The following is a 25,022-nucleotide window of genomic DNA, read 5'->3' on the forward strand; positions in this document are numbered from 1 at the left end:
AATGCTTGGCTCTTATATAGACACGTACATGGGGCAAATGCACTGGATATTCCAAATTTCAGACCTGAAGTGACTATGTCTTTTCTCAAACTTGACACAAGCAGGAAACAACTAGAGCGACCTTCTGCATCACCATCTAGCCACCTAAGAGTTGTCGTGATGTCAGGATGGATGGAGTTGGGCACATCATTGTCCGAAGAAAGAAACACAGAAGATGCGCACAAACTGACTGTGGAGGAAAACCTGAAATGTAGCGATACACTTTGCATGAAATGTTTTGCACCATTTCATAAAATATGACTATCAGGCAAATTTAGTAATGGTTTTTTACTCTTTCATGAGATATGATTGCATCAGGCAAATTTGCTTCTTATGGTTACACTAGATGCCAGCGTCCTATTTAGAGGACAGTTATTTTCTATGAAACTAGGCATCTCAAAATATTATGTATCATAGGTTGTGGGTTTTATGTTGGGTTTTCTTGTGTGTTTCCAATAAACAACACATCAAAATGTAGAAAAAAATAATTTGAGACTTAATGGGTAATTACATTACTGTAGTTTATATTTTGCAATAGATCACCCTCTCAAACCACTTTTAGAAGCATAAATTATTTTATTGCCCTTTTCGGTTCCATTTGGAGAGGGAGAAACAGGTTTGCCATATGAAATCGTTTCAGTTTACCAGGAGATTTCCATGGTGTTAGTATTCTGTGTAAGACATGTATTTCCTTAAAGTGTGCTTTAATAATAATATTCAAAGTACGAATTATTTATGCATGCGGATTTGAAGGTTGTAGCATTGCTTCCTGGAATGTAATTAAGCTACACAACATTTTGTTGCTTTCCCTGCGAATGAGACAGTCGCGCTCGGGATAAGCATTATAAAATAAAACGAAACTCACTAGAGCCAGGGAAGAAAAATATTATACATCAACCCCTTGTACCTCAAAGTGAAGTAATTTTACCCTCTTTACACATTAAGTTAGGGTTAATGAAGAATATTGTTAAAAAGTTAAATCATAAAACTGAAGCATTTAAACATATCCAGGAAAAATTTTCTGCTATTAGTGACTCAAAAATAAAAGAGGGAGTTTTCAATGGACCACAAATTAGAAAAATAATGAAGGCCAATCATTTTGAATCTTTGTTGGAAAGAAAAGAGAGAGTCGCCTGGATTGCATTCAAGGAGGTTGTATTAAATTTTCTGGGTAACCGTAGAAGTGAGTACTATGAAGAACTAGTGCAAAATTTACTGTTGGCGCATGAAACTATGAGTGGCAACATGTCCCTGAAAATTCACTTCCTTCACCCCCATCTTGACTTTTTCCCCGAGAATTGTGGCGATTTCAATGATGAGCATGATGAGCGCTTTCATCAAGGAATTTCAACTATGGAAAAAAAAGATACCAAGAACAGTGGAGTACCAATATGCTAGCAGACTATTGCAGAAGTTAAGCTCGTGATGTACCTGATGCCCAGTATAAAAGAAAATGCATAAAAAGAAAGCTGTAATATTCTGAACAGTGAGTATTTCACCTTATTGTCATTATATAAAGCAATATTTTGAATAGATATCAATTCGAAACTTTCTCGGAAACCGCAACAAACAACTGTTTTTTATTGTCATATTTGTAATCAGGATGCTCAAATTATATACAAAACATGTATCACATGCCCAGCGCAAAAAAAGTTAAAATTTGTTACGCAGTGTTATATGTTCAGAATATAATTTTACTTACATTTGAAAAATTAGAAGAAGCGTTCCAACAACAGTACTGCTGACAACACATGCACCTGCTAATGAAGTGGAACGAGTTGTTGCTATTCTGACTGTAAAATTGTTCCCCTAGCACCGCTAAGGGGGGGGGCAAAAATTGCCCGCACTATTGGTTTTATTTGTGTGGAGTAAAGTAATTGTTGAACTGAAGACGCAAGATTTTAGGTAGTTGTATATTAATGTCTCAAGTATATAATGGTATGGATTTATAATTTTTTGCCCCTTCCTTAGACATGGGTGTGACTATTTTTCTGTCTGAAAATATTTATCAATAATCAGATTAAGATACATTGTTTGATTGTTGGTACCACTGGATATACAAATTAAATACAAATTATGTTGTCATTTTTTATTTTAAAGTAATAAGTGTTTTGTTATTCAAACTGGAACAGTTGGAAATTAGTTGTGTGAAAATTTCTCGTAATAATCAGAGTGTCAAAATGTCTCAGAGTTTTCTCACAGAAAAAGAGGTGACAGCTATGGTAAATGAAGATAATGTAGATGATGCAAGTGATCCAGAATAAGATGATAATGTTGCGACATACGACAGTGACACTGAATATCACAGAGAAATTGAAAGTGACTTAATTTAGCGAAGTTCATCCCCATATGAGCGGCACGCATCTACTTCTAACATAGCTGTTATAGCAAGAAGCGGCAAAGAATATACGGAACAACTGGATAATACGCACGGCAGACCAATATCGATAGTCGACTCTACCCGCTGGCCACTAGTCACCGGGCCGTACCGAGCCGTATCAAACAAAATATAATCGAAATGGTGGTAGTCAAATTCGCGACTATATTCTTAAATAATTCACTCCATTAGTCAAGTTCAAGGTTTTATGTAGTACAACGGCGGTTTTTTGAATGCATTAAAAGAAAATGAAGATGTAATAAGATAATAAACTAGGTTATCACAAGGGAATTAACAGGAAAAAAGGTGTGTTTCACGGAATACAATTAAAATGACGGAAAGTAAATTTCCGGTTAATGTTCGCCAAAGCGTAAAGTACGTAATTATGACGGCGTTGCTGTTTTATTTCTGGCCTATAGAAAAATACCTAGCCTTTTACGAAAAAAAGTTTAAGGACCATGAAATTATTCACCGCTTTCATTATAGGCCTATTATTTTTTAACAATATTATGAATCAAAAACTGTCATATTATATAATTTTAACTACTACATGGACGAATCAAATCAAGCTAAGCTAACCTAACCTAACCTAACCTAACCAAAGCTAAGCTAACCTAACCAAAACTAATCTAACCTAACCAAAGCTAATCTGACCTAAGCTAAGCTAATCTAATCTAAGCTAACATAACATAACCTTCGTAAATGCAAGGCCTGTAACCGGAGCAAGAAGAGATCTCAATCATTTAATCTGCAAGTACACGCAAAAATAAATTCAAGTAAGGATCACGCTCCCACTGCATGAGAGGTCCGCGCATGCGCTACAGCAAAACTGTTTCTGTCCCGAGCCTCTCATCTAAGGCACTCGTCATAATTTACTCGCAATATTTACGCAAATACACATTGTCGCTAACAGTGGTGCTATCTCTCAATAATGTTCAGAACGAAGGAGGTAGACAGAGAGAGAAAAAATTTCTCCCGCCAACTACGCCACACACCAACGTCATGTTCTTATGTTGGTGACATTGTGTATTTACTTAAATTTGGTGGTAAACGTAACGGCACGGTTCAAAGTGACCGTGCTAATTCTCCAGTATAGCGGAATATACTACTGTACCTCCAAGGCAAGTCCGCAGGTCATTACAGAATATAGTGAGATTTCATGAAGGTTTGACAAATGAAGTTGACCTCTAATGCGTCAGAATCTTTCAAAAAGTTTATAACTCCTGCAATAATGAACATTATTGTGCATAATACTAACGAAGGAGTTTGTATTAAGAATCTAAAACTTATAAACACAGAAGAATTATATACCTTCATCGATATTTTGATACTCATGGGTGCAAATAATGACAGTGAACTGCCAATTGAGGACTTATAGGGCAAGAATATCTACATAGCTACAATGAGTCGTATTCGATTTTGAGAATTTTTGTCCTTGATTAGTTTTGATGATAAGCAAACAAGAACTGAAAGACGAAAGCAAGATAAGTTTTGGTCTCTTCATGAAATTTTCCATAAAATTGACGAATTGTTTGTGAAATACTACATACTTGGTGCACATCTAACAATCGACAAAATGCTCTCGCTCTCTCAAGGAAGATGTCCATTTAAAGTCTTTATGAAAGACAAGCCAGGCAAATTTGGCATATTGATTAGGATGTTATCGGATGCATACAACCGATATATTCTGAAAAATGGAGGTCTATGCAGGAAAGGACGAGCGACCCGCCGAGGAAAGGAGTGCAAAGACAGTCGTTAGACGCCTAGTGAAGCCGCTGGAAGGAACTGGAAGAAATGTAACAGAGGATCGTTATTATACATCCATCGAGCTAGAGGAGGAACTTTACAATGATGACAAGCTGACTTTAGTGGGGACATTGAAGAGTAATAGAAAGCACATACCGGAAGAGCTAAAGAAGACGCAGAGTCGAGAGCTATATTCCTCTAGATTCTTATTGACAGACCCGAAAACAGGCAAGGCACCAGTTATCTTGGTTTCATACATCACCAGACTCATGACCACTAAGAATCTCCTACTTCTATCCACACAACATAATGTCAGAAAAGTGGATGAGTCGACAGAGAAAAAGAAAACAGACATCAATCTCTACTATATTGAAGCCAAAGGAGGTATAGACAGCATTGATCAAATGACGCGACATCACTCTGTGAAGCGGGAGGCTAGAAGGTGGCCGCTATCTATATTTTTCACCTTGATAGATATTGCATATCTCAATGGTGGAACAATTTTCATGAAAAACAACCCCGACTGGAATAAGAAGAAGCATAATATAAGAAGGCTCTATATACTAGAGTTGGGTCAACAACTAGTTAGGACAGTTGTGGAAGGGAGAGCCAAGAATATTATAGGTTTGCAAAAGCCTATCATCTCTGCAGTGGAAAGTGTTCTAGGGAAAACGCTACCCAGTACTAGTGCAGTTGTTCCTTCTGGTGCCTCGTATTCACGGGGAAGATGTCATCTCTGCTTGAAGACTAAAAGTTCTAAACGGGAAAAAGACAAAATGACAAAAGTGTCTATAGTTTGTTGCAGGTGTTGTAAATATGTTTGTTCCTCTCATTCTGCAAAAAACAATCATATGCACCAATTGTGAAAATGAAAGTGAAAGTGAGTGAAAAAAAGCTATTGATAAATAATTGAGGAATTTATGGCTTTGATTTTTAGTTTTGTTTTTTGTGGTCAGCAATAGTTTTTGTTGATTACTTAGTACAGAAAAGCCTGAAGTTTAAAAAGCCAAAGCATTAGCCTATATGAGAAATACACGTTTTTATAAGACTATTTTCAAAAACTCATAAATGTGTCTTTTTAGAATGTCCCTGATATAGACAATAATTGTGTAGTAGGCTAAATATTAAAATAATGTTTTTGTACATTACTTAGTACAGAAAAGTCTGAAGTTTAAATATTCAAAGCATTAGCCTACATAAGAAATATACGTTTTTATAACACTATTTTCATAAACTCTTATATATGTGTCTTTTTTAATGTTTCTGATATAGAAAATTGTGTAGTAGACTAACATACAAAAGTAATTCTTAGTGTATTAAAAAATCAAAACATAGCGCGGGCAATTTTGCCCCCCCCCCCCTTAGCCATCCACGTGACAGATCGAACCTTAGTAATGCTAGGGTTAGGTACAGCGCGTGTCATCTGTCGAGTTTCTTGAAAACTACGTGAAATATGAGAAGTTGGCGTTATTACCTCAATTGGCGTTATTCCATCGTGCTACCTTATAATATAGCCTATGTGCTCCAAATTGAAAACGTTAAAATCCTAATAAAGAAGTTTAACAGGGCAATCAATAGACTTTTGAAGACAAATTTTGATTATCCACTTTTGTAACAATTCCAGTTGCTTTCTTATGGATGTAGAAACATTGCTCTAACCAATATCATTGTACCGTAATCCAGCTCGCATGAAGGATAAAATAAGTTAATATTAAAATATTAATAGGTAAATAAGAAAGCAGTATAACATATCTAGGCCTATATATAATTTTGCCTAATTTATTACATAAAAATTCAATATGCTTGTCGCATCTAAGGTGTTGGTCAATTAATATTCCTAAATATTTAAGACCAGTAGAACTGGTTAAATATAGATGGATAGTCACAATATAGGACAAATATACTATGAGTATTGTGAATTATAATATTGTGATTATAGTCAAGGTGTACGCTATTGTGTAATGTTAGTAAAAGGGATACAACCGTTGTTTTAGAAATATTTGAAGAGAGTACCTAAGTTTGAATATAGCCATTGATGACCTATTATTAAACAAATACAGGATTAAGGAACGGTGGCTAGGGGCGGGTTACGAACGACCCTTCAGGACTTCGGCCAGATTGAAGCCTATTGTGTACACCGAATTATGAGATGAATGAGATGAAATGTACCAGCCCACCGGCCGCATGAGACTTCTCTCCTGCTCACCCAATGGCTCCCCTAAACCCCCGCCCTAAGTTCATACCTCCAGAATAGGATCCATTCCAAGAGCCCTTCCAAGATGTCGAAGCGCCCTTGGAAGTACTCATATGGAATGACTTCTGGCAGAGATATTGCGGAAGGTTTGGAACCCAGAGACGGCTTCGGAGAGGACGCCCTTCCTGTAAGCGGATGTAGATTTCCGTCATGACCTCAATATGCCTATGGAATGAGATCATGAAGGTGAATGATATGATATTAAATAGACTATAAATTCTGTTTCTACAGGGAAGAGAAAGGGAAAATGGACCGTGGCAATGAAAATTTCAACCCGACATTTGCCCAACTATGGAAAAACCACAGTCAGGTTGGTCGGTCCGGGGATTTGAACCACGGACATTCCGAATGCGAGTTCCGTGCGGAATGCAAGAGCCACCTCGCTCGTTTAATCAAATACATATTTCGCTTTCTACAAACATTATTTATTACTTTCTCAAATTAAGTGGTGTTTCAGACCACCCGTATCAGCATTTTTTCTCGAAAACTATGTGATACTCGTACATAAAAAAAAAAAATTGTAACCAAATCCTATGTAAAGAATCGATTGGTGGTAGTACTATTTCCCGTAACAAACCGGAAGTAGGTGTACCTGTGGTCAACTTCGTAATTTCGAATGAGAACATGGGTCATTGAAGGTACCGTTGGAAACTACTTAAAAAGAACTTTTACTGAAACTTTTTTTCTTTTATTGTTTACTCACAAGACAACAAAAATGTTATCTTCTGAGAAATGCTATATGTTGTTTATGTACGTAAAGTATGCGATACTGGTTGTTCATAAAACAAATTTGATGACCAAAATCTATATAAAGAATCGCTTGGTGGTAGTACCATTTCCTGTAACAAACCGAAGGTGGTCAACTTCGAATTTTCAAATGAGAACATGGGTCATTGAAGGTATCATTGGAAACTATTTTTAAAAAGAAACAACTTTTACTGAAATTTTTTTTCTGACTTTTATTGTTTACTCACAAACCAACAAAATAGTATCTCTGAGAAATGCTGTATGTTGTTCATGTACAGTTTCCCTAGAAAAGAATGAGACGATTGAATATTCCTAGGTCTCAGATGTAAGACACTGCACATGATCGGAGACCAGAGCACTGATGCACAGGATTACAAATATTGAGTTACTTAAATTCAGGCTATTTTGTTTGTTACTAGCATCGTTCCGAAATTCACTTCAAAAACTGCAAAAATATGATAATATGACGTAAATAATAGATAAATATATACATAAATCGTGTAGTTAAATCGACATTGGACCTTCATGACTAGATCTATATTCCGCACAGAAAGGAAAACTTTCGTGTCGTTTCAATAGCTCAGACGCTAAGACTTCTGCGTGTTGTGTAGGAGAGTGCGAGTTCGATTCTTAATCTACACAACGATATTTTCTGTCAAAACGTTGAAATAGAGTTTTACAAAGTCCTGAGATTAAGTGTTAATGATCGCAATCAATACAATATTAAAAATTATAATATTATAAACGTCAATCTAATGAATGCATTTACACCATACATAGTGTTTCCGAGGTGGAGTTACAAACTTTCAGGGATGATGGCGAAGGGCACATGTATCAATTTGAGATAAGGAAGCCTGGTCCGGAAATGACCGAGTTGAAAATTACAAGCAAAAATAGTTCTGTGGAAATGAAATAATTTTATTTCTCTGTACACCTTATTTATGTGTATTTATCTGTACTTCTTACACATACTGTATGCATCTGACGTTGTTTACGTTGTCTACTTACAGTATTCCATTCAGTGACCTAAGTGGTGGGAACATGAAACTACACTAAAGCAATGCAGATAGCGTAATGTGTAACGGACATGGTCTGTCCTGATCAGTGGCGGTTCGTAAACTTAGTAAACTAGCGTGCTACAAAAATAATTATTATTGACTTACCCATCAAAGGCGAAGTTAAAACCCATTCTCCGGCTTTTTTGCTGGTAAACTTCTCTATCACTTTGGTATTGAAATCTCCCATATTATTAACAAGTTTTTTTCTCTATTGAAAGCAGAGCAAGAGCTGTCAACCGTTCTTGGTGCATAGAATTTCTGACAAAAATCTTATCCTGTTTTAAGTTGAAAAACATCTTTCAGGTTCGGCTGTTGTCATGGGTATTGTCACTATTATTTTAAGGAGGATTGTAATTTCACTAAATGTATTCTGAAGATTGCTACTATAAATAAGCTGAAGAAGAGGGACAGCGCCATCAATATTCTTAAAGTCTGGTCTTTCATACAGCACAGAGAGTTCGGTGTTAGTAGTTCCTTGTTTAACATAGGGTAGTTCTCTACTGTCAGATTAAGGATATTTTGAGGAAATTTCTTAGAAAATTCTTCGAAGTTCGCAGAATCCAGACGTTTTGCTGCATCAAGATGACTTGTTTTCTCAAAACGATCGCGTGTTTCTGTAGTAATGCGATCACAGACTTCCTTTGCATCCGGTACACGGCATGATTCAATTCGTCGACGCTTGCTTTCACTATCCGTTTCTCCCGTCATGATGTCATTCACTTCATTTCGAACACGTTCAACTGCAGTGATAAATTTTTTTACATAATGTTCTACTTTTATGGTGTCGATTTGCCTAGACTGAATTAGGCTGTAGAGAATATCGGTATGGTACATAACTTTATGGAAGAACTGCAACCAGAACAGAAATTCACTATCTTCTAAATTACGGCGAAGAGCTTGGGCTTCATGAACTGTGTTCTTGGAGTAGGATTTTTCTAGCTTAGAAAAACACTCTTTCAATGGTTCCAAATTCTCATACACAGAATTGACGGTTCTCGACTTGAAATTCCATCTAGTAGCCGAACTACCTCGTATGCGTCGCGATGTGACATTTTCTAATGCAGCTACACGTTGTGGCGATCGTGAGAAAAAAGCTGGGAATGCAGAGAGATTGCAAAAAATATTCTTGCCGACTGGTTTTTTGACGCAGCTCTTTCCATTATGAAGTTGAATTGGTGAGCGTAACAGTGGACAATATAATGTGCCAAAGGAAAATGTTTTTTTTTTATTTTGAACTGCACCCCATTAACTAAACCCCGCATAACTGATGCTCCATCATATGTCTGAGAAATTATTTTCTTACGGACGGGATCGGTGTCAAAAACTTTTAATTCCTTAAGAATGCATTCAGAAATTTCTGTGGGTCCTTGGCCTTCAGGATTGAAAAAAAAAATCGTTCGTATACTTTTCCTTCGAGTTCGTATCTGAACACTAAAATTCTTTGTAAATGCTAAGAAACGCCTGTAGTGTCATCTGCCATGAGAGCTATGAAGTCAGATTGATGCGGTTCTTTCTTGATTTTGTCATGACACACTTCTAACATGCATTCCAACAGCTCATTCTGAATAATTTTAGAGATGCCTTTAAATACAGTACTGCTCTCCATGTGTTCCTTCACAGCACTGTCAATGCTATCGACTAAGTCAACAAGATCACAAAATATTCCCGGATTTTCGGAACTTTCTGTTTCATCGTGGCCGCGCAATGCTAGTTCAAAAACACCACAGAACTTCATGCAATCTATAATTCTAGATAAAATATATCTATCTCTTTCTACTGTTGATTATGCTTCTCTATGGATTACTGGTATGCGCGACTAAGCGTAACTGCAATGTTTACTCTGCCTAGGGCACTGAGATCGACAGCATTATTAATGTGCTTCTTACTCTGTGAATGTTTCTTAGCATATTCATAAAAGTGTCCAAGATCCTTCACGCCACCCCTCGACCAGGAATCAGTACTCCCAAACAGTAAGTAAGGGAAACAAAATAAATCGATTCGAATTTCACATCCACACAACCATTCATATCCTTAATATATTTCTGTTTTAAATTGTCTATTATAAGAACGAGATTTACTACCCTTAGCTTATTGAACAATGGTTAAGTAGCGTGGGTCTACCTAAATTCTTAACTTCAACCCTTTCCTCTAACGTTCTCGAAGAGAACGGTTTCTTTAATAAATAATCAACGGAATTCATGTCAAATATTCGCACGTTGAGCAGCTCTCACTAATGCTTTTACACAGATTTAATATTTCACATTACACATTCACTAATTTACCAGATTGTTCTGTAACAGTCACTAATTACAATAACGAAATCAAACTTTTCTTCAACACCTGATTATCCTCTGTACTAACACTACTAACCGCGCTACTCTTCAAAGAGCACGCCAGAGTACGGTTCTCACATGTAGCACAGTGGGCTGGGGGTTAAAGACGTGAGGGGAAAAGCAATGTTAAAACAGCATTATCCACGTGCTCAATTTTAGCCTATATCATATATGTAACCAGATAGGTCGGCCTTATAGGCTTTGACGTTAACAACTTTTGTCAGATTTACTACGCTGCCATCTAGTTGTTACATAAAGAGTCACGTCATAATTCCCATTTGAATTGCACTAGCGACTGTACTGCCATCTCGTGTTCGTTTACGGCGTACGGGTGGCGATCCTGGCGGTTGTTCTCTTCAAAGTGTTGCCGATTTTAACATAGCGACGAGTTATCTGTTACACATAATATGATCTAGGGCACAGTTTAGTATATACAATTGCGAAGCTTGGGATGATTTTTTTGCATTTCTCGCGATAGTTGCTAGCCGCTTGGAGCGCTGTGAGTACTAGGAACAATAGACTGTGTAACTGCCATCGTGATCTAATACAGGCCGTAAGGCAGACCATGTAACTCGCTTAACCTGATCACGAAGGGCGGCGCTTCAACCGTATAAATTAGTTGGAATGCATAAACAGTAACATATATTTCTCTAAAATGTAGTGTAATTGCATTAATAAAATTTAAAACAATGATTATGAGACACTTCAGACATAAATCACTTGCGAGTTAAGATGAAATATTATTTATTGTGTGAAAATTACGTTGTTCGTATGTGTAATACTTTCCTTTATTTCGATTAAATATTGCGAAATTCTTGTACATTCATTTATGCACGATTCAATAATTTTCAGTTGCACCGCACGGATATTTGGATATGTTAAAATTATAGGTTATGTTTACTGTCCCAGTTGCCCCTTTCAATCTAATATTAGTGGTCTCCAGTGCCCTGCCATTCATATGGAAATATTATAGGTTATGTTTACTATATCTTATATTCCTAAATTCGCAATTATAAATTATAATTAAGCATAATGTCATGTATGATACTCCGCACATTCAATTTGTCTGTATTTTAATACTACAATTGAGTATTGAATTATTGTATTTATCTACTACCTAAGAGACGAAGTAACAATCGTACGTACACTAATTTCATAGGAGTGGTATGATACATTTTCTGGCTTTATTAAGGAAGGTAGATGTGCTATATTAAATCACAATATAAATTCTTTTTTATTAAACCTCAAAATAGCTTCCATTCTAAACTTAAAATGTTGATGCGAAAAGATTATGTTAACATGTAAAATTCTCTTCAAATTAAAATAACACAGTTTTGTAATTATTTCTGCAACATAGGCTATTATGCAACAAGAAGTAAAGGGAACTTATGGGCACACTACACTAAATAAAACTTAACTATGATACGCAATAAAGTTATAATATAATAATTCACTGAGCTCGATGCACTGAAATAGAAAACCCGAACATATGTTACGGCCTAGTATAGATCGAAAAGGCATTGACTGTGCCGTATTTCGCATTGTTGTGAAAAGTTGTGTAAACTGTGAAATGTTCGTTATCGGTTGTAATAACTGTAAATGGCTAAAATACAATAATTTTAATAATAATAATAATAATAATAATAATAATAATAATAATAATAATAATAATAATATGGGACAAGGAGACGTTTGTAGCACTATAAATTCTAAGAAAAAGAGATCAGAGTTATCCTTCTTCCCGAAGATCCAGGAAGGTGAGTTTATAAAATATAATACCGTAGGCTATATACTTTATGAAAATAATATTTATTATGTATTTCGTATTTCAATAGTAGAAGGAAGGTGTTAATTTTTCAAAAGAACACGATATCAAAAGTACAATACATTTTATCGTCTGCTAGGGAAAAGAGTCTGTGATGAGGCGATAGTAGCGATCCTGGTGGCTAGCAACTATCTATGGATGGATATTTCAACTGTGTATGTTTGCATATTTAGTAAGTATTGAACTTCGCAACTGTATATACTAAACTGTGATCTAGGGTTTTAGTTAGTACGTACGAGTAGTTAGTTACTAGCTATGTTTGCAGAATGCGCTAAAGTGCAGCCGAACAACATCACAGTGTATAAAATGCAAACCTGCAGGTCGGCCTCGCTGACTCATTATATCGTTTACAAAAGAATGAGGGCCATTTAAATTGAAGTACAGTTTTCGAAAACGAAACTAATTTTATGATTGAATTATTTAGCAGATTTTAGAAGCGTGCTACAGCACGGGAGCACGTATTGAGGAACCGCCGCTGGTCCTGAAATGCACGTCTGTAGACAACAGTGTATCAGTAGCGGCTCGCCGTAAAAAAATAGGTGAAGTGCTGTACATATAAACAAATGCATAAATAGTTTTACCAATATAATGAGTGGGCCTACTATTCGTAAACTACGTACAGTATTAATAGTTCTAGAACACATGCAAACAGGAAAATTAATTTTTTTCAGGACTCACCAAATTTCTTGCATACCAAGTCAATCCTCCTACATTTTAAAGCAGCAAACCTGTCGATGATATCTTCATAAAATGCCTGAGTTTAACTGAGAATAGACAGTATATCTCTGTGCAAAGCTATGGGGCTAATAATGAAAGTCTCTCCTGTGATGTAGCATTGCGAGTGAAATTTTTCAATCTTTTCAAACAGAAAAGATTCTTTCATCGGAAGAATTTTTTTAAGTTATTTTATACAACTTCTGTACTTCCTTAGCACTTTTTGAAACAAATAACAAATGGAACTGTAGGTCGTCCAGAATTTAAAACATCTTTTTTATCCTTATATTTAAGTCTACAAAACGACATTTCTAATAAATTACAAACCGTGTCATTTTCGGGATACATATTTCGCACTCATTACTCAACATTTTCTATGTACTGGTACCTAAGTATTTGTATAATAGCACTATGATGTAGGATTAATACACTATGTACACCTATCACTAATATATTCTAAATATATTAAATAATAAGTTATTATATACGTACACAATATTAAACTACATGCGTATATTTAAACTTTAAAATACAAGAGTTGGAACAAAACTGGCAAGATCATGATAGCTCATGAGAAAAAATAATACACGCGGCGGAAAACAACTTTTAAACTTTGCGAATGTATGTAGGGTGTGTTCCTGATAAAATAACATAATAATTTACCACGGCAGGGGTGGATGCTTGGAAACAAGAAATGAGGATACTATTCTCGAGTCAGGTAGTACATACTGTAAAATTTTATAGCCCTTAAACAATAGCCCCAGGCTTTGGAGACTAGCCGCAACCCTTCTCTATTATTAGTACCGTTAGATCTGCATTCTGGTTACTCCACCTTCAACAAATTTGACAGTTCTCCGTAACTGAAAGACTCAGAAACGCACTTCACTCATACAATCTTTCTTTAGTGCGTGACGTCACGTTACCATGGAAACCAAGTGTTGTATGAGAATGGGAGCCCAAATAATTTCACCTGTACAGAATTGTAAGTTCCAATAGTCACCGCTCGGCGCTAGTAACAGTTGACATTATTCTATTCAGCGGGCGGTTAAAGGTAGTATTTATGCAACTAAACACTGTTTATAACGACAGAAAAGAATAGTTTTTCTTATTGTAGATATACGGTATCGATAATAACTGGAATTAATTGTTAATATGAGATAAAATTGTGTTTTACACGTAAATACGTGAAGTGACACTTCACCTACTTCACCTGAATAACCGCCCCTGCAGTGTATGTGTACAAGTTGCAGTGTCCAGTCGATCAGTCCTATTGAAATGGAGTACACGAGAGCGGAATAAGCAGAACTGATTTTCGAATACGGATGAGCCAATGGAAACAGTAGAGAAACTCACAGATTGTATCGGGCCGAGTACCCACGTAAGAGACATCTGGCCCATACCATTTTTCCTCGATTGTTCCAAAAGTTAAGGGAAGGAGGACATGTGGTGCCAAATTACAATTCCATTTCCACACAACTATATTTGCTTATAAATTTCGACTCATTCATCTCCGGACCATGGTTCCTTAGCTCAAATTGATACATGTGCCCTTCGCCATCATCCCTGAAAGTTTGTAACACCACATCGGAAGCACTCTTTATATATATATATATATATATATATATATATATATATATATAACTAAGAATTAGAATGAAATTTAAAAAAAATATTCCTAAGCAACACAGACAAACTTTTCCAAAGGTTTAGAGTCCTTAGGCCTATGCCATTTTTTGAGTAATTATTACAATATTTTATTAGTAGCTTTCCCATATGTGTAAGAAATGCACTAGCGCAAAAAATGTTTGTTAAAAGTGTGGCTTTGAACTATTTCATTCTCACCACTTCATTTGATTTTAACTATTTTATCTACGTCTTTGCAATAGTGTTTAATTTAATGTGCATTAAATTTTATTCATGATATGATTGAATGAAGTAGCACTGTTGCAGTTATAGATTAATTAGATATATTAATACTAATTATTCAATGCATCTGTTAAATAACGAATTGCAGTATCTTTCGCAAAATCTTGAATGTTTAAGTTGTCAATAATATATATATACTATATATTATAAGGTGTTAAAAAACAGGAGCCGTTTCGGTTATACAGTGGAATTAACTCGCTACTGTATTCGTATGAGCTACCGAGACAAGACAGTGGCATTAGGAGCATTCCAGAATTTAGATCTCACAGCAGGCATTTGCCATTCAGTACAGAAAAGCAAAGATATTTTGTGACCCGAGCTATGTTGTGAAATCGTGGTCTTAAGTGGTTGTCTTCGGCGTGATCCTTCTTCTGGGTCTTGTCCTTGTTGTGGTTCTTGTAACAATTCTTGTTGTATTTGTCATGGTACTTATCGTAGTTTTGGTCCTTATCGTGGTCCTTTCGTATTCCTAGTAGTTATTGTAATCCTTGTCGTGATACTTTCCGTTGTCCATGTCGTCGTCATTATCGTAGTGCTTGTGGTTTTTCTCGTGATTCTTATCGTCATCTTGTTGCCTTTGTTGTAGTCCTAATCAGGGTGCTTGTTTTCTTTGTCATCGTTCTAATCGTGGCCTTGTGGCCTTGGTGCTTGTCGTAATGCTTATCATGGTCCTTGTTGTGTCCATGTCGTAGTCCTCATTGTTATCCGTATCGCAATGCATGTCCTAATCCTTACTGCGGTCGTTGTTATTCTTCTATTTGTGTTCGTCCGTTTCGTGGTCCTATAATGGTCGTTGTTTCTTTGTCGTAATACTTGTCGTGGTCATTATTGTTGTCCGAGCCGTGGTGTCTTATTTCGATCATTGCCGTGATGCATGTCATGGTCCATGTCATGTTATTTATCGTGGTCCTTGTCCTTATCGAGGTCCTTATATTGGTCCTTGATGTCTTTGCCATGGTCTTTATCTTGGGCATTGTTGTCTCTGTTGTGGTTATTCTCTGCTTTGCTGGGGTCCTTATCACAGTGCTTGTTTCCGTTGTAATGGTATTTTTAGATCTTATTTTTGTTATGGTCCCTATTTTGGCCTTGGTCCTTATCGTGGTCCATGTCGTGATTCTTATAGTTTTCTCTGTCTTTGTCCATTTCGCGTCCATATATTTGTCCTAGTTGTCTCTAGCATGGTCCTTACCATGATAACTCTTGCCTTTGTCATATTTTTTATCGTGAACATTGTTGTGTTTGTCGTGGTCCTAGTTGTCATTGTATTGACCCTTATCGTTCTTTCTGTTTTTGTCATGGTTCTTATCGTGGTTCATGTCGCGATTATTATCGTGGTTCTTGTCTTCGTCCATGTGGCGCTTCTTACATTGGCCCTTGTTGTCTCTGGCATGGTGATCCTCATTCTTTTTGTCATGTTTTTTTATCGTGATCATTGTTGTATTTGTTGTGATCGTTGTTGTCATTGTAATAGCCCTTATCTTACTCCTTGTCTTTGTCATGGTCTTGGTCCTTATGGTAGTCTTTGTCGTGATCCTTATCGTAGTCAGTGTCGCGGTCCTTAAAGTGGTTCATGTTATGGTTCTTATCATCCTGAACCTTGTGGTCGTGTCGTGGACCATGTCTTGGTCCTTATCGTAGTCCTCGTCTTTATCCTTATCGTGATTCTTATAGTGGTCCGTATTCTCCTTCGCATAGTCCTTATTACTGTCTTGGTCTTTATCAACCTTATAATAATGTTTGTCATGGTCTTTATCGTGATACTTATCATAGTGTATGTCGTGATCCATGTCGTTATACTTATCGTGGTCCTTGTCTTTGTTTTGTTGTTGTCATGGGTCTTAACATCGTCCTTGTATTTGACGAAGTCCTTATTTCGTGATTATTACGTGGTCCAAGTCATGGTCCTTATCGTGATAGTTGCCGTAGATCTTGTAATGATCCTTGTTGCCTTTGCCACGGTCCTTATCGTGGTCATTGTTGTCTTCGTCATGTTTCTTATCGTAATCCTTGTCTTTGTTGTGGTCCTTATCATGGTCCTTGGTATTTGTTGTTTTTGTTATGATCCTTATCATGGTCTTGGTCCTTATCGTGGTTCATGTCGTGACTCTTATCATGAACCTTCTCCTAATCGTGTTCTAATTTATAATAATTATCGTGGCCCTTGTCCTCATCCATATCGCGTTTCTTTTATTGGTTTCTTGTTTTCCTAGTCAAGGTCCTTATCGTGATCCTTATTATTTTGTTGTAGTCCTTGTTGTCTTTGGTATGTCCTTTATCGTGATCTGTGTTGTGTTTATTGTGGTCATTTTTGGCATTGTAATAGTCCTTATCGTCCTCATTGCTGCTTTTGTCACGGTCCTTAATAAGTATTTGTTGTCTTTATCATAGTCCTTATCATATAAATTTCGAAGTCCTTATCGTGGTCTATGTCGTGGCATAATCCTTCTCGTGATATTTGTTGTTTTTCTTGAATGTAACCATGATCCTGATCTTTGTCCTTGTCGTGGTCCTTGTTGTCTTTATCGTGGTCCTTACAATGTTCCTTGCTGTCTTTGCCATATGTCTACATTTGTCATTTCAAAATTAATATTGTTTTTGCACCTTGGCGAAAGACTTTCGTGTTACATGATATATTCCAATCTTTCATTAAAGGTGAACGATCAAGGACATAAAAATAGACCTGCATCAGAATTACGCAGACAACTGATAACATTTTGCACTGGTGTGTACTTTGGAGTAGGAAGAAAATAAGCCTACGCATGCACGATTAGATGTCTTTCTGGCTATGTCGCTATCGAGTGAACCGCGCTGTAAAACTTTAACTTCCGACGATCAAGAGTCGTCTTATTCTTTTTAAAGGAACTGTACGTACACTCTTCATAGTAAGTGTTCAAAATATACGCCACTCTGTGCTAAACAAATTTCTGATCACCTCCTAACATTCGTGATAGCACTTCAACACAGCTGACAAACCCCACAGGCGTATCTAATTCTTTGTTTGAAGTCTTCTCTAGTTGTTTGCAGCACCTGGTAGAACATGTCTTTAATTATCTCGAACAAGACGAGGTCATTTGGAGCGAAGTCAGAAGATCGGAGTGGCCAAGCTACTGGTCCTCCTCGTTCATTCTACCGTAGGGGAAATAACTGGCTAAAAACTCGCGTCGAGCCCTACGTAAAAAGTGAGCTATATAGCTGTCCTGCTGAAGCCACATAATTAACCGAAGCGCAAGAAGAACATCACGAAGCAACTGATACGTAATGTTTCGGAGGAAACGTGCGTGCATTCTACCATTCAAGTTCTCCTCAAAGAATATGGTTCTATCACTAGGTGTCCGAGGAGGCCACACCATGTGTTGAGGCTCCACACGTGCTGGTAATCCACTTCACGTAGCCAGTGTGGATTAACAGGAGAGCAGTAATGGGAATTGTAGAGATTTACTTGACCATTACATTTGAAAGCTGCCTCATCAGTCACAGAATTCTGAGCTCGAATTCACGGTTCGTGTTCAGAAACCACTTGCAGAAATCAACACGAATCTGGACGTCATGTCCCCTAAGTTCCTGATGGAGATGAATATGGTATGAATGAAATTTGTTGTCTTTCAGAATTCTAAACACTGTATTATGGTGGAATCCTGAGTCAAATGTCAAGCCTTCTTGTGAGGGAGAATTAAAGACATGGTCTACCAGGTGTGTCCAACAACTAGAGAAGACATTAAACAAAGGATTAGAGAAGTCTGTGGGTTTCTCAGCTGTGCTGAAGTGCAATCACGGATGTTAGAAGGTGATCAGAACATTGTTTAGCACAGGACGGCGTACATTTTGAACACTTACTATGAAAAATGTACGTACATGAACAACATACAGCATTTCTCAGAACATGCCATTTTTGTTGCATTGTGAGTAAACAATAAAAGTTAGACAGAAAAAGTTTTAGTAAAAGTTGTTTCTTTTTAAAAGTAGTTTCCAATGGCACCTTCAATGACCCATGTTCTCATTTGAAGTTTCGAATTGACCACAGGTACACCTACTTTCGGTTTGTTACGGAAAATTGTACTACCACCAATTGATTCTTTACATAGGTTTTGATCATCAAAATTTTTTATGAACAACCAGTATCATAGGCTGATACGGGTGGTCTGAAACATATACATATATACAGTATATATATATGTATATATATATATATATATATATATATATATATATGTGTGTGTGTGTGTGTGTGTGTGTGTGTGTGTGTGTGAGTGTGTGTTTATGTTTGTAGTGTTTTAGACCTGCTCCTATAACATACTAATTCGAAACGCTAACGAGAAGATTTGATTTACACATTTTTATATTGAAAAAATGTTTTCAGTATACCACTGTGAATACGTAACTGCATTTTCCTAACTAGCGAATGAAATTCTTTCCCGTTAAATTTTCCTAAAACCATTTTCCTAAAATTAAATTTCCTAAATTTATTTTTCCTAAAATAATTTTTCCTAATTATTTTTCTAACGTAAATTCTTCCTAAAAACCTACAATACACATTTTTCCTAATTTTGTTTTCGTAAAAACCTTAAAATATGCATGTTTACTTACTACTTTCCATGGTAATACATTAGTCAGTTGGACATATTCAGAAAGCACATTAGTGGCTAAAGTTTTTCAGACCTAACATAGCTGAGAAGGATGGAAGAAGGAGCACAGTTTTCATTAATACAATCAGAAGAAGACAATTACTTCTTATAGATGGCTTCGTATTTTATAAGACACGTATGTATAAATAGAATGTATTTTGGGAATGGAGAAAGCTGAAGTCCAAGGAATGCGCTGCTCGTGCAAAAACCACTCTAGGACCACGGGGTCGAGTTACTGTATTGCAGAGTGTTAATGAGTCCCCGCATTCAAACCTTCCTAACCTTGAAGAAGCGGAGGCTGAAAAGTGAAAAACAGGATAAAGCGAGTAGCAGAAGATCACTCAGAATTGATGCCTGCTCAAATAGCCATCTTAGGAGTGAGCTTCTGTAGTGCTTAGTCACTTGCCTGACCGGGAGAATATGAAACAAACACTCAGAAATGTTAGGCGACGTGGTCTGCCACAAAATCCCAATCATTGGCAAATTTAGAGGAAAATCCTATTGGATTTCAGCGTACAATAAATGGAGATATGTTTCTTTTGTTCGACTCCTTTCAGGAAGATTTTGGCTCTGCTCTCTTCAAAAGTGCAGGCGTTGTACACAATAGTCCTACGAGAAATCTTGAATGCTGCACATCTTCACCGTGTAGTAGTATATCTACCTAACAAAATAATGACCGTCTTTGAGAAGGGAATTGTGAATAGCTGCCAGGAAGTATTTCCAACTACGCCAATTAGCTGTTGCTTTTCCATTTAGCACAGTCTGTGTACCGCAAGATTCAGTAGAAAGGACAGCTAGAAGCGTGTAACAATGGTGAAGACAGGACGGTGAAGGTAGCGAGTAATTTGTTGGTTTTCTTAGCATTTGTGCCGCCCGATGATATACCTGAAACCTTTGAAGACATGCGATATAATGTCCAGTAAGAAATGTTAGGCATTTATGATTACTTTAACCGTACATACATCAATGGCAACAGAGCAAGAGGTCGTAGACGAGCCGTAACACACGATGTCCTGTTCCTCCGTGGAACCAGTACTGGGCAACACTACAAAACTCATATAGAACGAACAATGTAAATAAAGACTGGTACAACAGTTTTCAGACGGTTGTAGGAAAACATCTGCCGAACCTTTACTGCGCTTTAGGCCAGTGGTTGTCAACACTCGCTGAAATGGGTAAGCAGTGCGACGTAATATGCCCCGTCGTGCAGCAGGAAGAAGGAGAGAGCATATCCGCCAGCAGCCACGACTGCATCATAGTGCAGTCTCTTATCCGCGGTTAAGAGACGCTAGCCCGAAGGTGCATTGTGCTGATTACCGCTGCTTTAGACGAACTCCAGGAAGAGCAAAATGATACAAAGTCATACTACCAGACTTTGCACTTGGAAAGAGTGCTTGAGAAGATCTAAGAGGAAGTGGGTGACTTTGCAAAGTCGTCTGCGCTCTATCACTGACCAATATGAAAGATATAAAGATGACAACAGGAAATTTGATTACGTGCGAACCATATGCCACAATATCAACATTTAGAGATCGAAACAATTTGGATTGAATTCCTGTGTTTTAATAAATTTCTGCTTTGTTGCATTACTATTCGTATTTATTTTCTTTCGACTGCTATGAAAATTATGTTTTAGGAAAACATGACATTTAGGAAATGTGGGGTTTAGGAAAGAACATTTAGAATATTTGATATTTAGGAAATATGACTGCTAGAAATATGAGCGTTAGGAAAATGGATTTAGGAACAATGATAGGGAATAAATGCAATTGGTTAATATCGCTTATTGACTTGTCAAATTGTCACAGTAATTATTTGGTTGCAGTAAAATACAATATTGAATACGATTCAATTAATTTTAGAAAATGCATATGAAATATCAGAACTTCCAGCTTATTTAGCCTAAGTCATTACAAAAAAGTGACATCTGATTATGATTTTCTCGAATAATTGTTTAATGATTACAGAAGAAATAGTGACGAACAAAATGAACTTGCTAGTATATTTTCAAAATATATTTCTTCGGAGTAACATTTTTAATGATTTTTCACGTGACAGATCTTCGCCAAAAATTACATTCCTTTCTGTACGATTTCCTCACCTTCCGACAGTTGTGCCTTGAGTCTTTGTACAATGAATGAATACGTATCATTTAGATTATGTTGGGCTTTTTACTTCTTAGCCGATTTGAATAGAGAGATGTATTTTCATTTAAATAACTAATAATTTAAAAATGTATAATGCTTCTTATATATCCCGATTAAATAGAAGTAAGGAATTTGTAACTAGCACCACTGCTTTATGATTCTCAAAAATGTATTAGGTTTATATAAGTAACTTACAACTATAATTAGGCTAATATAATATGGACTTCTAGTTACATCAAAACACATAACATTTAATTCTGCCACTGTTGGAAGTTCACCTTCAAAATCTAAAAAATTTATTAGGCCTATACGAGTATGAATAACTTAGATCTAAAATTAATATAATATCGACTTCTAGTTACGTCAAAATACATACCATCTAATTCTGCCACTGTTGGAAGTTCACCTCCAAAATCTTTCGGTAAGCATTTCTTGGGTAAATATTCGTAAACTGTCTCATTGTTTCCTTTGTGAAAGTGTATCTGAAAGGTAAGTTTTTCATGACATGAAAATTCAATATCCATGGTTGTTTACAACATGTCAGGGACTCGTACTGTATAACAATACTATTAAATGAAACACTACCAATAATAAGAGTTTCATATCACAAAGATACTGAACAGATAGACGAAATATGTAGAAGAGTTATATGAGACAGGAAATCGTCCAGATGACTTGGCTGTAGAAAACAAAGCAGCCGTATCATAATACGAAAAAGGATTTTCTATTTTATGGGAAGAAGTTGAACTAGCGCTTGAGGAAATTAAGAATGGGAAAGCAACAGGAGATGATGGATTCCCCATTGAATTAGTGATATGCTTGGTGAAGACAAGAGAAACTTCTAAGAAGGAAATTATATCATTATGCAACAAAATATATGAGCAAGGCGACTGGCCTGAAGATTTCACGGAGGTAGTGTTGCTTCCAATACCGAAGAAAAATAATACAAAGAAATGAAACGAGTTCAGGACTACCGCATTCGGCGAAGATTCTTGTGCGAATACTGAATCGACGTCCAGGCAATTTATAAGAAGCCGGTGTTTAATAATGGCGAACGTGCGCAAGGTAATACGTGAAATAAATTAAGCATATGTGCATGTAGCGACGAGAGAAAGGGTGCTATCCTGTATTTGAAAAGCAAATAAGTTGTAATGATTTCATGTATGAAATCGTGGTCGTACTTTATAGACTTAACTCCAGAGTCGCGTTGAAACTATGCTCTGGATACCCGTACTGCAAACAAACAGAGTTCGAGCCCCGTTAAAATGTAATTCTTTTGAGAAGTATCAATATGAAAAACTTGCAAGGAAAACATCAAATTAGAATATAATATGAACCAATGACACGAAGTATAATTCCATACTTTGAACCCAGTGAGTGCATTATATGCTGAGTTAGAGCCCCATACGACTATAACAGGCCCCTATACAGTAAATAACAGTAGGCCTGCAAAAAAACGCAGGGATAATGTCAAAATTAGCATAATAATGAGAATTTCGATAGTTTGAACTCAAAGAGGGCATTATTTCCTGAGTTTTAACCTTGTACACTTATAAGTCAATAGTATGTGTATGAAGGAAGAACAGAAAATTATATATATGTATGTATATATATATATATATATAATCTGCCAGAAAGTAGGCTGAGAGGCCAGTGAGAGGACAGAATGGACTGAGTTGAAAAAAAAGGAGAGAAGACTTAGTGGACTGTGATTGCACTGAGAAAACAGTGACACGACAGAGAGTAGACAGAGAATGAACTGAAATGACAGAGACGACTGAGTGGTCTGAGAGAGGATTGAGAATGGACTGAGTACAGAGAATGAACTGAGAGGACAGAGAGTGGACTCCGAGCACATGGAGTGGACTGAGAGCACATAGAGCAGGCTGGAAAAAACAGAAAGTGGACTGAGAAGACTAAGAGTGGACTGAGACCACAGAGTAGACTGAAAGCACACATAGTGGACTGAGAGTACACAGAGTGAACTGAGAGAAGAGACGATACATAGAGTACACTGAGAGGACACAAAGTGGAATGGGAGGACATAGAGTGGGATAAGAGTAAAGAGAGTGTACTGAGAGCACAGAGAGTCGATTGAGAGTACAGAGAGTGGACTGAGAGAAGAAAGAGTAGATAGAGTGCACTGAGGGGACAGAAGGTTGAGACGGTTCCTCGTACAGGATGAGGAAATTTTCATTAGATTAGTATTTCGTGTTAATATTCTCATATGGATAGTAGAAGCGCGGACGTGTAAGGAAGTTTCAGAATGTGAGGCGGAAGTAACAGGTGGGCAGGAAGGCCGAAGCGACGCTACGCTGACAGGAAACATGTGTCCAGGCGTAGATTTGACTGATGAGGGAATGTATGGACTTTGCCTGCGGGTGGTCAGTAAGATGACGCCAAGCCAGGGTCCAAAAGGGATGATCTGGTATATGTCAGAGAATTGTCAGGACGCCGGAAGTAAGGGGATGTTCTAGTTAACGAACAATTTTTGAAGAACGCGTCTTAAGTGACGTAACTGTAATCATGGCCAATCAGGATTCTTAATAGAGACACGTGATATATAGATAGGAGGGCGAAATTGTGTGTTTGGTGGTTGAAAGTAGAGGGTAGATTTGGCAGACAGACAGAAGGCAGATAGACAGCGTACGGAGAGGTCGCACTCCACATATTCTCGGCATACCTAACTCGGAAGTATAACAATTTACGGACTTAGAATTTTTTAGTGGGTGTAGTAAGAAGTCGTGTGTTGCATTATTATTATAGGTCTGAATTCTTTTCTCTCATCACGTTATCAACTGTCCGTTATATTACTGGTGTTTTACAGTACAAAATATATAATTACGTGAACTCAGAAATTAGTCTACCAACTTGTAGAAATTGAGAGCAGTGAATTATACTCTTGGACGCGCATTTCTGCTAATTTGAAACAAACACTTAATAATAATAAACGTTCTCATAGTTCTTACCAACAACTTCTGGTGTGCGCCTACGTCATTTCAATCTACGAGCACGTCTCCCAAACCCCATGTCCCGACCGTTTTGCAGCTGACCTGGGACCTCATCCTCTACCGGAGTAATCTCGAGGAGGCTGGCGCCCAAATTAATCAGTGTACGTAGTTAATTATTGACATCAAAGTGCCATCCTTGAGATACTTTCCATATACGACGGAGCTGGCAGCCGAGGGCAAGGAAAGGCGTCGTGGGCAACAACAACGACGACGACCGCCAACC

The 25,022-nt window shown here is 37.0% G+C and overlaps 1 protein-coding gene across 4 annotated transcripts in view; it reads right to left on the reverse strand.

Annotated features, from left to right (window-relative positions):
* The window catches only part of LOC138698155 (alpha-tocopherol transfer protein-like), a 171,753-nt gene that overhangs the window by 15,487 nt on the left and 131,244 nt on the right, over positions 1–25,022 (reverse strand). For 3 of the 4 annotated variants that reach the window (XM_069823899.1, XM_069823897.1, XM_069823896.1), the window contains one exon: positions 22,165–22,270. The exons of the other annotated variant lie outside the window; for it this stretch is intronic. In XM_069823899.1, the coding sequence (XP_069680000.1) occupies positions 22,165–22,270 (106 nt within the window). The remainder of the gene's footprint in view (positions 1–22,164; positions 22,271–25,022) is intronic. 4 annotated transcript variants of the gene reach the window in all.

This window comes from Periplaneta americana, chromosome 4, assembly GCF_040183065.1.
Source record: "Periplaneta americana isolate PAMFEO1 chromosome 4, P.americana_PAMFEO1_priV1, whole genome shotgun sequence".
NCBI lineage: Eukaryota > Metazoa > Arthropoda > Insecta > Blattodea > Blattidae > Periplaneta > Periplaneta americana.